This window comes from Sprattus sprattus, assembly GCF_963457725.1.
Source record: "Sprattus sprattus genome assembly, chromosome: 19".
NCBI classification, from domain to species: domain Eukaryota; kingdom Metazoa; phylum Chordata; class Actinopteri; order Clupeiformes; family Clupeidae; genus Sprattus; species Sprattus sprattus.
The window spans coordinates 5,274,653-5,286,666 of NC_137917.1; the positions used below are offsets into that span (position 1 = coordinate 5,274,653).

The 12,014-nt window shown below is 42.1% G+C and overlaps 1 protein-coding gene across 1 annotated transcript in view; it reads right to left on the reverse strand.

Moving 5' to 3' along the window:
- The window catches only part of nek11 (NIMA-related kinase 11), a gene marked incomplete at both ends in the record, with an annotated part of 50,980 nt that overhangs the window by 14,725 nt on the left and 24,241 nt on the right, over positions 1 to 12,014 (reverse strand). Inside the window, 5 exons of the mRNA XM_080857364.1 lie at positions 378 to 466; positions 642 to 841; positions 9,828 to 9,927; positions 10,149 to 10,269; positions 10,670 to 10,763. Of these exons, the coding sequence (XP_080713490.1) occupies positions 378 to 466; positions 642 to 841; positions 9,828 to 9,927; positions 10,149 to 10,269; positions 10,670 to 10,763 (604 nt within the window). The remainder of the gene's footprint in view (positions 1 to 377; positions 467 to 641; positions 842 to 9,827; positions 9,928 to 10,148; positions 10,270 to 10,669; positions 10,764 to 12,014) is intronic.

Consider the following 12,014-nt stretch of genomic DNA (forward strand, 5'->3'; position numbering starts at 1 on the left):
CTTTTAATTTGAATTAGAAGTTTAGCTAACCATGCAGATACATATTCAATTGAGTTAATCTGATTTACTAGCTTCCTATTAACAACCCAAGGAGGCAGTGGTGTTGATGTTAATCTGATTTCTGAATTCCTTAACCAATCCCTAACCAGATGTGTTAGAACATCTGAAAATGAGGAAGTAATTGATCCTTAGTAAAAAACAGGATTCCGTTCTGAAACAATTTATCCCCAGCTCCAAACTGATCTTTGATCAGTTCAGTGCTTCACTAACAATCTGACATGGCCCACCTGTCCATAGGTCTGGCAAAAAGTGTCATAGGCCTCACTCTCCCCACCACCTTCATCTTCATCCTTCATCTCCTCCTCATTCTCCTCCACCTCATCTTCCTCTTCATCTTCATTAGAACATGACTCAAAGCCATCCTCATGGTAATATGCCTCCGCAGTCAGCGGGTCCTCTGGGATTCCTGTTGACAGACAGGCAAACACATCCATTTTAAATCTCTCTCACACACACACACACACACACACACACACACACACACACTCACACACACACACAAACACACAAACACACACACACACACACACACACACACACACACACACACACACACACAGCACATCTGCTTTCCACATTGCCACCGCGCTTCACATCCCGTTCGTTAAACCTTGCTGTGCCCACTGGGTTTCCCCCAATGGGAGCTGCCTGCAGTCTGCCAGTGGCGCTGACAAGGTGGGCCATCTCAAGGACACGGGGTGAGTGGGTACCAGAGCAGCGGTGCTGAGCGGGACCATGCTTCATGCCTTCACTCCTGCCCCCCACACCCCTCCACCTCCTCCTGAGCACAGGTACACAGGGGCGAATGAGTCTGCCAGGATGATCTAAATTTCCAATTACACAGTCACATGCCACTGATCCTATTAGCTGGCCTGAGGCTGAGAGTGCCAAGTTCAGAGCGAGAAGATGTTGGTGGAGGGTGGTGGTGGTGGTGGTGGGTGTGTGTGTGTGGGGGGGGGGGTGGGACAGGTTGAGATGGTGATATAGAGGGAGGGAAATGTTTGCAGCTGTAGCGGGTGTGTTGTGAGACTCTCCCATTCCTCGCCTGAGTGGTTTCAATTTCTCATTTAGGTCTCTCCACCTGAGCACCAAACTGGGTTGCCTTCCAGATATTATGGGGTAAGAGAGCCTGTCAGAAAGAGAAAGACAGTTATAGATAGATAGATACACAGACAGACAGACAGACAGACAGACAGAGAGACAGAGAGACAGAGAGACAGACAGACAGACAGACAGACAGACAGACAGACAGACAGACAGACAGACAGACAGACAGACAGACAGACAGACAGATGCAGAAATAAAGAGTGTGACAGAAGGGAAATAGGTAGAGCTCCATCTTTCCAATTAGTGATGACCACGTTTCAGTCCTGTCATATCCTCATCAGACCTTGTACAATGGCCATTAGAACAGTATCCTTCAGTGTATGAAGAAGAAATGAGACCTAAAAAAGTGAACTACGCACTGAGAAATTTAATGATCAACTTAAGCCTAGTTTACACGGAGTCGAGTTTATCCGCGTCCGAGCTGAAACTAATACAGATAGCCCTATCATTTAGACCAGGGGTCTTCAACAGGGGGTCTGCGAAATCTTTGGTTGATAAGACAATTATAAGACAAATATTAAAAAAATAAAAAAAAATAAAATAAAAATCAACCAATTTTTTTTTCCACAAATTTAAATGTCTTCCGAATCAGAATTGTATTTATTCCCTTTAAATTTACATTAACATAAATCCAACATATTGTAGCGAACGTATAAATTGATCGAGAAGACGTTATCTTTCAGTCCAATCGACACATTCAGCTACCCCAGCCAGGGGCGTAGCACCAGATTCTGGGCCCTATGCACAGTAGGTTCATAGGCCCCCACCCCCCAAAAAAAGAGTGCCACGCCCCCTCCCCCCTGACGGTGAAACTTTGCAAATTGAAGGTAGTTAGGAAATGGCTTCCCTTCCTTGTCTTTTGCTGTAATTGTATTTGTTTTTATGTTGCTTGCCCGTCTGTGAACAATTGTGTCTCTCTCTTCATTAGTTCATTTCTCTGTCCATAGTGCTGGATCTTCTGGCATACACTCCCTGGCGCTGCTCTGACTACTTTCTGACCTCTCTTCATCCCTTTCACTTTTCTCAGAATCTTCTCTGCTATCACTTCCTTCACTTGTGTCATCCTCTACCACATTTTCTCCATCTTCCTGGACAGAACCCTCTACAAGCATGAAGCATCTGATAGATATTACTGTAACAGGCAATTCCAATGTAGCCTAATTTGTGTGACTGAACATGTTTAAAGGTAGAGTATGGGATGTTTTCCTGGAACACTTTTTACTATATTGCTTAAAATCCCCTTCACACCCTGATTGCAACAAAAAAAGTCACCTTTGGATGGAACAGCCTGTGTTGCTATTTGCTAAACACATTAAGCCTACAGTATAAATAGCTAAAATTATGTACTTTCATTTTAAACTGCTCACCTTGCCTCAAGACCACAGTGTCAGAGGATGAGGGGTCTGCATCACTAGCTGCTTCTGAAACTGAGTGCCATGTTTCACAAGTTAACTTTGCTAGCCAACTAATTTGACAGCCTAACCTTATGAACTTATTGAGCCTAGACTAGCCCTACTTAATAAGGCTATTAGCCTAATTATGTTATGGCCTAACAAATATTAATTATGCCAAATGTTCTAATTAGTATAGACCTACTATTGCAATGGTGTGGTAGGCTATGCATAAAAATGAAAGAATACCCGCACACTGTTGCTGCAGCTCCCGTGTATTTTATTGGCACAACGTTTCGACCATTGTTGGTCTTCGTCAGGTGTTCGTCAGGTGTCAGCAGCAACAGTGTGGGTATTCTTTAATTTTTACGGATCTCTTTTTACCCTGCACCTGGATTGGATGTGCGTGCAACACACTCTGCAACTGTGGAAGGCTATGCAAACAAACATGTATTTAGAGTTTACCTCAGATTACAGATAGGGCATGTTATTTCTAATTTTGTGTTATGCCGTTTTTAGCAATGACATTCGCGGTGGTATTGATTCGTTTTATTACCACATCATGAGTTCATTTAATGTAGGGTGCTTGCTTTCACATTCGGGCTCACCTTTCTTAGGAAAGAAGTCTGTTAGTAGTTGCTTTCCCTCGTCTCTTTTTCTCTCTCTTGCCTGCCTTTCTTTTCTTTTCTGAAACCCGGATTTAACGTTCTTGGACATCTTCAATGCGCACCGTTGCCTCAGTCGAATGAACGTTAACATTCGTCAAATGCGCCTATAGGTAAAAAGAACACTGAAGGCGGACTAAACCATTTTGTGCGTGAGCCGGGGGGGTGAGGGTCTCCAGACATTATATGTAGACTAGGACACACAATTAAATCCATCATTCAACCAATTTATTTACCCAAAACATTAAAATTATATTAGTTAGCAAGAAAATTTGGACCTTTAAATGATATTAATATTTAAAGGAAAAATAAAATTCCACACTCCTCAAGGGCCCTCCCCCACAGAGGGCCCTGGTAACTCAGTCCCCTTTATCCCCCCCCTACGACGCCACTGACCCCAGCCACCGGTTCACTCACAGCACCTTTCATGCAAATACGACAGCACAGGCACTAGCCAATCAGATCGCGTTTCTGCTCAAGTCTAAAGAGCGCGAAGATCAAAAATAAAAGATGGCGGACCAAACTCCATAACTGGTCTTGTTTGTACCTATAAATTGTTAGTTTGACATTTTTTTGCTTAGATTTAAAAAAAAAAATAAAGAGAAATATACACTGTACAAGGTCAAAAAACGTTAATTGTAACTGAAAAATAAGTCTGAGAGGATTTGCAAGGTGTATGAGCCCCCTAGCTAATGTTAGCATGCTACTACCTACAATCTTAACAACTTGCTAGCGGTGTGATTGGTTTGTTGACTTGTCAATCTCACTATAACATCTATGTTGTCAACACAACTCCATGCGCCAGACTCCTCCTCCGTCATCCGTTGGATCGTGTCAGTCAGGAGTTATTGAAAAGAAGATACATCTCACTAATGTGGGAGGATGTGTGCCATCGACAGATGCTTGAGGATTGATTCACTGTCCCTTTTTTATGTATGATGAAAAAAAAACATACATGTATATCTGTGAACTATTTTAATACGTTGTTATTAATTGTTAGCTCAGAGTTGTTTGCAAGATGTATGTTTATAAATGGCAGTGGCACGGCCACCCTGTACCTTTCATATTGTTTAATGTTAAATTAAATTCAATGTTAAAAAATGTTAAGTTAAATTCATTGTTCAAAAATGTTAGGTTAAATTCAATGTTAAAAAATAAAAATGACAATGTTAATGAATATATTAACCTTTGTATTATTTGAATAGCTTAGTATTGAAAACACAATAACAGGGTAGCTATGTTTATTTGGCACTAGGCCCAGTATATTATAAACAAAATTGTATGCAATTTATATAGTAGGGAGTCCCTGCTCATCTCGCCATCAGTTTGGGGGTCCCTGGCCTGAAAAACGTTGAAGACCCCTGATTTAGACGAACACTCTCTATCCGCACACGGTATCTGCAACGATTCGAATCGGGGGTAGAAAAAGTGAGTAGATTTGAATCGGTACGGGGGCTGGTGTTCGTGTGCACGGATTCACGCAACCTGATGACGTCATTGTCCCACGTGATCGCATCGCGATCTCCAACCAATATACAGTACTGTGCAAAAGTTTTAGGCAGGTGTGAAAAAATGCTGTAAACTAAGAATGCTTTCAAAAATGGAAGTGTTAACAGTTTATTTTCATCAATTCTTCATAAATTAACAAAATGCAGTGAAGGAACAGAAGAAAATTCTAAATTAAATCAATATTTGGTGTGACCACCCTTTGCCTTCAAAATAGCATCAATTCTTCCAGATACACTTGCGCAGTTTTTGAAGGAACTCGGCTGGTAAATTGTTCCAAACATCTTGGAGAACTAACCACAGATCTTCTGTGGATGTAGGCTTCCTAAAATTCTTCTGTCTCTTCATGTAAACCCAGACAGACTCGATGATGTAGAGATCAGGGCTCTGTGGGGGTCATACCATCACTTGCAGGACTTTCTGTTCTTCTTTAAGCTGAAGATAGTTGTTAATGACATTGGCTGTATGTTTGGGGTTATGTTCCTGCTGCAGAATACATTTGGTGCCAATCATACGCCTCCCTGATGGTATTACATGATGGATTAGTATCTGCCTGTATTTCTCAGCATTGAGGACACCATTCATCTTGACCAAATCTCCAACTCCACTTGCAGAAATGCAGCCCCAAACTGGAAAGGAACCTCTACCATGCTTCATTGTTGCCTGCACACTCTCATTATTGTACCTCTCTCCAGCCCTTCGGCGAACAAACTGCCTTCTTCTACAGCCAAATATTTCTAATTTTGACTCATCAGTCCAGTGCACCTTCTGCCATGTTTCTGCACCCCAGTTTCTATGTTTTCGTGCTTAGTTCAGTCACTTGGCCTTGTTTCCTTGTCGGGGTAGAGCTTTTTGGCTGCAACTCTTCCATGAAGACCACTTCTGGCCAGACTTCCCCGGACAGTAAATGTCTGTACCTGGGTACCACTGGTTTCTGACAGTTCTGAGCTGATGCCACTGCTTGACATATTCCGATTTTGAAGGTAAATAAGCTTGATGTGTTTTTCATCAGCTGCATTAAGTTTCCTTGGCTGACCACTGCGTCTATACGATCCTCAACGTCTTCTTCAAAAGAGCTTGAACTGCACATTTTGAAACCCCTGTCTGCTTTGAAATCTTTGTCTGGAAGAGACCCTGCTGATGCAGTATAACTACGTTGTGTCTTGTTGCTGTGCTCAGTCTTACCATGTAAATGGATACAAAATAAACATTTATTGTTTACATTTTTCAAAGCATTCTTAGTTCATAGCATTTTTTCACACCTGCCTAAAACTTTTGCACAGTACTGTATATAACGCTTGTTGTCTCTCTACATCTCACTCATGGTGTGTCTCGAACTCACTCTCATTAATCCAGCCTACTGATTTTTGTTTAGCCTCCTATCTTGATCTAATTCTTTTTATTCAGACGTTACAAAACTTTCATGACCACAAATATAAATTGGCCAGCGGTTTAATTTGCTTTTTTGTTCATTAATTAATGTAGAATGATCGGAGCAAAGCCTCATGGGAAATGGGATGAAGGCTATGCGGTTAGGCTAAACGTTTCTAATTGTAGCTTGTCTACTGGCTGTTCTCAATCGGATGGGTTTGTCTTTACGCAAATCTCTCTTTACCAGGCTCCGTCCTTACGCAATTAAAAGATTCGATTTGTGTGAAAAATGAACCCGATACAGTGAATCTAGGCTTCGTGTAAACTTGGCTTTAAATTAAACAGGTTTTTTTTTTATCTAGCAAACGACCTGCAAGATCAAAGCGCCATTTCAAAGTCTAAAACACAAAACACAGCAATCTGTACATCCCATCTTAATTGATACCCAAGAAGCACCCTACATAAGTGAAGACTTAGGCGACAGCCAGGGAGGTCAGATATCACCCTACGCCGCCAACCTCAATCTAGGTAATGATTTATAGAAGAAAAGAAAAGAGTTGCCACCTCTATTTTTACACCATTCTTCTTTGTCTTGACTCAAACTCCAAACGTTCTTCCCCGCCTCCCTCACAAGAGCACAAAGTGTCCTGATGAAAGGCTTAGCAGGAGCCAATGCGCTGTGGAGGTATTGATGCTATCATTCTCTTTCAGCTACATGTGTCATGCTTCAGCGGTTGAGTAAATAACAGTGTCTCAGAGCCACCAGCCACACGATCATGAGGCTTGTTGGTGGAGAGAGACAGATAATTTTGCACAGCTGCAACACTTTCTATTCTGTCTGCAGAAGAGCAGGATGGGAAATGTTATAAAGTTGAGTCCTCCACAGTAATTATCCACAGTAATTTCTAACAGAATTATGAATTCAAATAGCCCACAGTGGCATCCCTGATACAGCTAATTAGACAAGCTCACGGGTACTCCAGCAGACACTTCGGACATACAATAGGCTATGCATCTGCTGATTGGAGTACCGCAAAGACTAATGTTTATATATTTTCTACAAAAGTCATTACACTTTGCAACCCATTCAGAATGTTTCTGTGACCCCACCAGTTGAGAAACACTGCTCTTAGGCACATGGTTTTGAGGAAAAAGATACGAACATGCTGAGTAACAAGCCCTCCCACACAGGTTAACACCACAGCGACCAGTCAGCACTTCTGTTCATCTCCGGGTTGAGAGGTCCATTGATTTTAATGTTGGCAATGTTACCATCCCAATGGACTCACCTATGCCAACAAGGATTGAGTGTTTTTATTCAACATTAAGTAGGCATTCACCCTCTCACACTGGGTTCACTGGAAGTAAATAAAGAATCTGCACAGCCATAAATGTTATCGCCCCTTCTCCTGTGAGGATGTATGGATGCATTTTCTCACAGATTTGGAGTGATGTTTTTCCGTAGTTAAAAAGCTCATACTTTTAAACAAGGAATACAGTTACTCACACTGTTTTAACATTCAACTGCAGTAACTTCACTCATCTCAAAAAAAGAAGATGGTCAATATAAACATAGAGCGAGAGCTGAGTTGAGAAGATGACCGTTCTGATCAATCTGGAATTTCGTCATGTATGCAATCAATTGAAACCTTGAGGGCCCATTCAGTCTAAGCTGAGTAATGTAAGGAAAACATCTGACCTTTACACTTCTGCCTGCAAGATATGTTGCAATTTACCACAACATCTATGGCCTCCAAATCCCATTCCTTTGCTCAGCCCACAGCATGGCTGATTCGGTGATCCAAAAAGCCATAATTTAAAAGCCTAAAATGATTAAGGCCCAGAATAGAGGCGGTGACTTTCTAGGTTGCCTAATGGTGGCAATACCACCGTAGTCATTGCTATTCACTCCTCTCCTATTCATTGTCATTATCTCAACTCGATTGCTGGCGTTGCGAGGTGTTTTGGCATCATTCAGCGGGATTTTGTTTAGAGCAAATGCACTAGCACTAACAATGAGGATAATGAAGATCCATTGCATATCCGAAAGCAATTTGGCTTGAGTTGCCTCAGCACATGTACAAGCCACAAAAAAGTGTAACATCATGAAAGAAGATTAGAGAGGCATAGTGCTGATTTACATTGCAAGACAAGGCACATGAAGTCCCCCCCCCACCCCCAACCCCCCCAGAAGAGCCATATAACTTCTCCACACCTGGCCTTTCAAAATGATACCAAATCAGTTACACCTTAATTAGGTCCATTCAATTAGCATCTCCTGACTTGACGCTAATGGGATGCTGGCTATAAAACAATACAAGCTTTGATTAGCAGACATAATGAGATTCTACTGAGAAATCAAACAGAGACAATCATATCAAAACAAAGTCATCCTCTAAAGTGTCTCTGTTCATTTCTTCATCATCTTCACCTTTTGAGTCCACCGATGCACTGAATAAGTCACCTGAGGATAATGTGCAAAGAGAGTCTAAGATGCTTACATTCATTATTGAGGCTTACAAATGATTGAACACTTTTGTGTCATGAAACATCAAATTTATACTGATATGAATTACATCGCCTGGAGGAATGAGGATTCTCTCCACTGAAGACTGAACTCAGGGACGGTGAGTCACCAGAGCACGGTCAGCTCTCAGAACCCCAGCAAGTTCAAAGCAAGCCCTTGGTCTTAAAGGGCCTATTAATATTAAATAACCCCCACAGCACCACCTCCAGGGTGTGTGATTTCAACATACACCCTTTGATCATAACTGCTTTATTTCTTTGCAGGTCATGTGATGGAAATAAACGTATTTGATGATGGGCCAGGTTTGATAGACTTCCTGTCTACCCTGTTACCCAATTTTGGCCCCAGACTGCCTCGGTCAGGCAGCACACTGCCTAAGGTCCTTCAAGGCCTGCAGGTCTGAGGCTCCTTCGGGAGCGGCGGGGGGGGGGGTTAGGGTTAAGGGGAGGCAGGGTCATCAGGAAAGAACTGACCCTCCTCTACAGCAGTGTACCCGGAGGAGATAGTCCAGCCTGCCCTGCCATCCATCACTCAGAGAAACAACATTTCCTTCTTGTCCCAGTTTCATATGGAAGTCCATGCGTCAGTATCCAGCCTAATCCAATCCAAAAGGACACGAAACAGAACAAAGTCTGAGCACATCCTCCTGTCACAACATTTAAGTGTGCTCAAAAACTTTTTGAATTTGATTGAGACTCAATCAACGAGGCACTTAAGATGTACGGTGAACAGAGAGTTTCATGTAAAATAGTCGTATACGTACATCTATAGAACACAACATAAATGGTGGAGCATGAACAGAAAGACCCATTTTCTGAAACAACAAATTACCCTTTCATCAAGGCTGTTGATGTAGGATGTGCTGTAAACACAATTATCTGGGTGAATGCTCTGAGGAATAAAAGCCGCCTCTCAATGTCATCATTTCACAGATCTCTCATTGGAAAACAAACAACTCGTTGCCATTGCTTTGCACATTAAAAAAATAACTTAATTAGAAAAAGTCTCGCCACTTATGTTCATCCTAATGCTATTCTTGAATACAGCTCTTTCTAAATTAGTGGTGAACCCACATATAAGACAACCATTTCCCTCGTTTCTCACTGAAACAGACACAGTGCACATTGATAAGTGACTAGTGGCGAATAAACAAGGCTGCTCCATGTCAATTTCGTCGGGTCTCGCTGCACCGCTTAGCACCTGATTCTCCCATCAGCGCTCCCCATCATCTGCCACACGCGCTCCCCGCATCCCACGCCCCCTCCCACCCCTGTCCCTGATGGCTGGCCCCACTCGGATGCTTATGATTATGAATAGTGTGATTACAAAACACGTTATGAAATGCAGGGGGGAGCAGTTCAACCCCAAGCCTACCATTACCACCTGTGTTTGCATCACCCAGGCCTGATACGGCTTCCCAACTCCCACCAGCTGTCACTGCTGATGTGGCAATTTGCATGATCTGACCCCCGTATCACTTTAGCGTATGGATGAGACGAGGTGCCGAGAAGCGCTACTCACCGCTCTGCACTGGCTCAGGCCCGCAGGGTTGTGCTGAGATCTCATCAGGGCCCAGTGAATGGGTATCGGGAGGTGGCGCTGGTTGGCACGGCCTAATGACTCTATCCTCTGTGCTGTCCTGCTGGGGCAGGAATAAATAAAGAATGTAATGGACGGATATTATGAACAAATATCACTCTAAATTTAATTTAATGTAACACTAATGATCTAATTCCCTCACAGGAGGAATCTGAACAAATGCTCTCTGCAGTATGTTGCCACCACAGTATGATTCACACATGATAGCAGCCCCAGTATGAAGCAGACATTTTCCGCTAAAATTGGTGAGTGCAGTTAGAGAAATATCTGCAAATGATACCACAGAGGATAATTAACTTCATAACAACTAAGTTCTTTTGAATCTACCATAAACTAGCGTCATTAAACAGTAGTCATATCCACTCTATGAATCATCTGAAAAGAATACAATGCAAATTGGCTCCCACTTTAAGTCTTAAGTCCTATTAATCATGAAAACTTACAGTGAGCACATCCACACCGACTGTCTGAAAATGGCGGCATCGGTGCTCCCTCATACGAAGACAGTTCTCCTGATACTTCTCTTCCGCCAGCTGCCTGTGGAGGGGAGGGTAATTAAGTGCAGCTGAAGCGGAAAGCAGAAACATAGCATTAAACGTTTCACCGCCATCTGATACAGCAAAGCTGCCAGGGAATTATCGCTCTCCTCTTACCATTGTTATGCGTGGCACGCACAGTAAACACAGATCTTGGAAATAGTTGTTTGACTTTGCACAGGGTAACCTCAGCAGACCAGAGGAGGAGGAGAGGAAGAGAACGGTCAAAAAGGGAAGAGAGGAAAAGACAAAGGCAGAGGGAGAGTTGGAGATAAAAAAAAGAGAAAAAAACACAGAGGAAATAACATTGTGGCCTACTATTGCGTGTCGTGAGCTGTGTACGGAAACAGCAGACCTTGCTAATGCCATCCCAGAGGGCCGATCTCTGGGCAGGAGAGCTATCTTAACTGAATTCACACAACATTTATGATCCAGATCCTGGAGTGTTGCAGCCATCTCTTCTCCAATCTCTGTTTACACATCTGTTCAGGAAATACATTCTCGATCTTGAAACATAACCCTTTTACAGAGAGTCACAGCCTGAGAAAAATGATCTGTTGTATAATGGGTACTCTCCTGGTCTATACGTCTATAAAGAGACAACGCGTGCTTTAACATTTCAGTTCAGTTCCATGTTGAGGTACCAACTTGATCCCAAAAGAAAAGAAAATCTAATAACATATCTCATTAAGATCTCCTTAGTTTCTCCTAGACAACAATGCGATTAAACGTGAGATTTAGGGTTATTATTATCCTGCTTCTCAGATTTCTATATGGACCAAATTACTTCTATGGTGTTAAAGGAGATATCTCAACAAATCATGCTCAGTATTATAGTTTAGTAGGAAAGACATCTCAATATTTCCTCAATATAACCTCCTTTGTCTTTTATTTTAGTTTAGTAGTTAAGACATCTCAATATTTCCTCAAAATAACCTCCTGTGTCTTTTATTTTAGTTAAGTAGTTTAGACATCTCAATATTACCTCAATATATCCTCCTGTGTCTTTTATTTTAGTTTAGTAGTTTAGACATCTCAATATTACTTCAATATAACCTCCTGTTTCTCTCTCAAAGCATCCTCTGGGCTTGGGGATGAGGCACACATTTTCACAATAAAGTGCAGTAAACTAGCCTATCCAAGTTGTTGTGGGTAGCGAGGAGATCTTATTGTCAATTATGATAGATTTATATATATAATATAGAGTGAATTAATTTGTCTATGAAGATACTTTTCTGATGGACTGAATGAG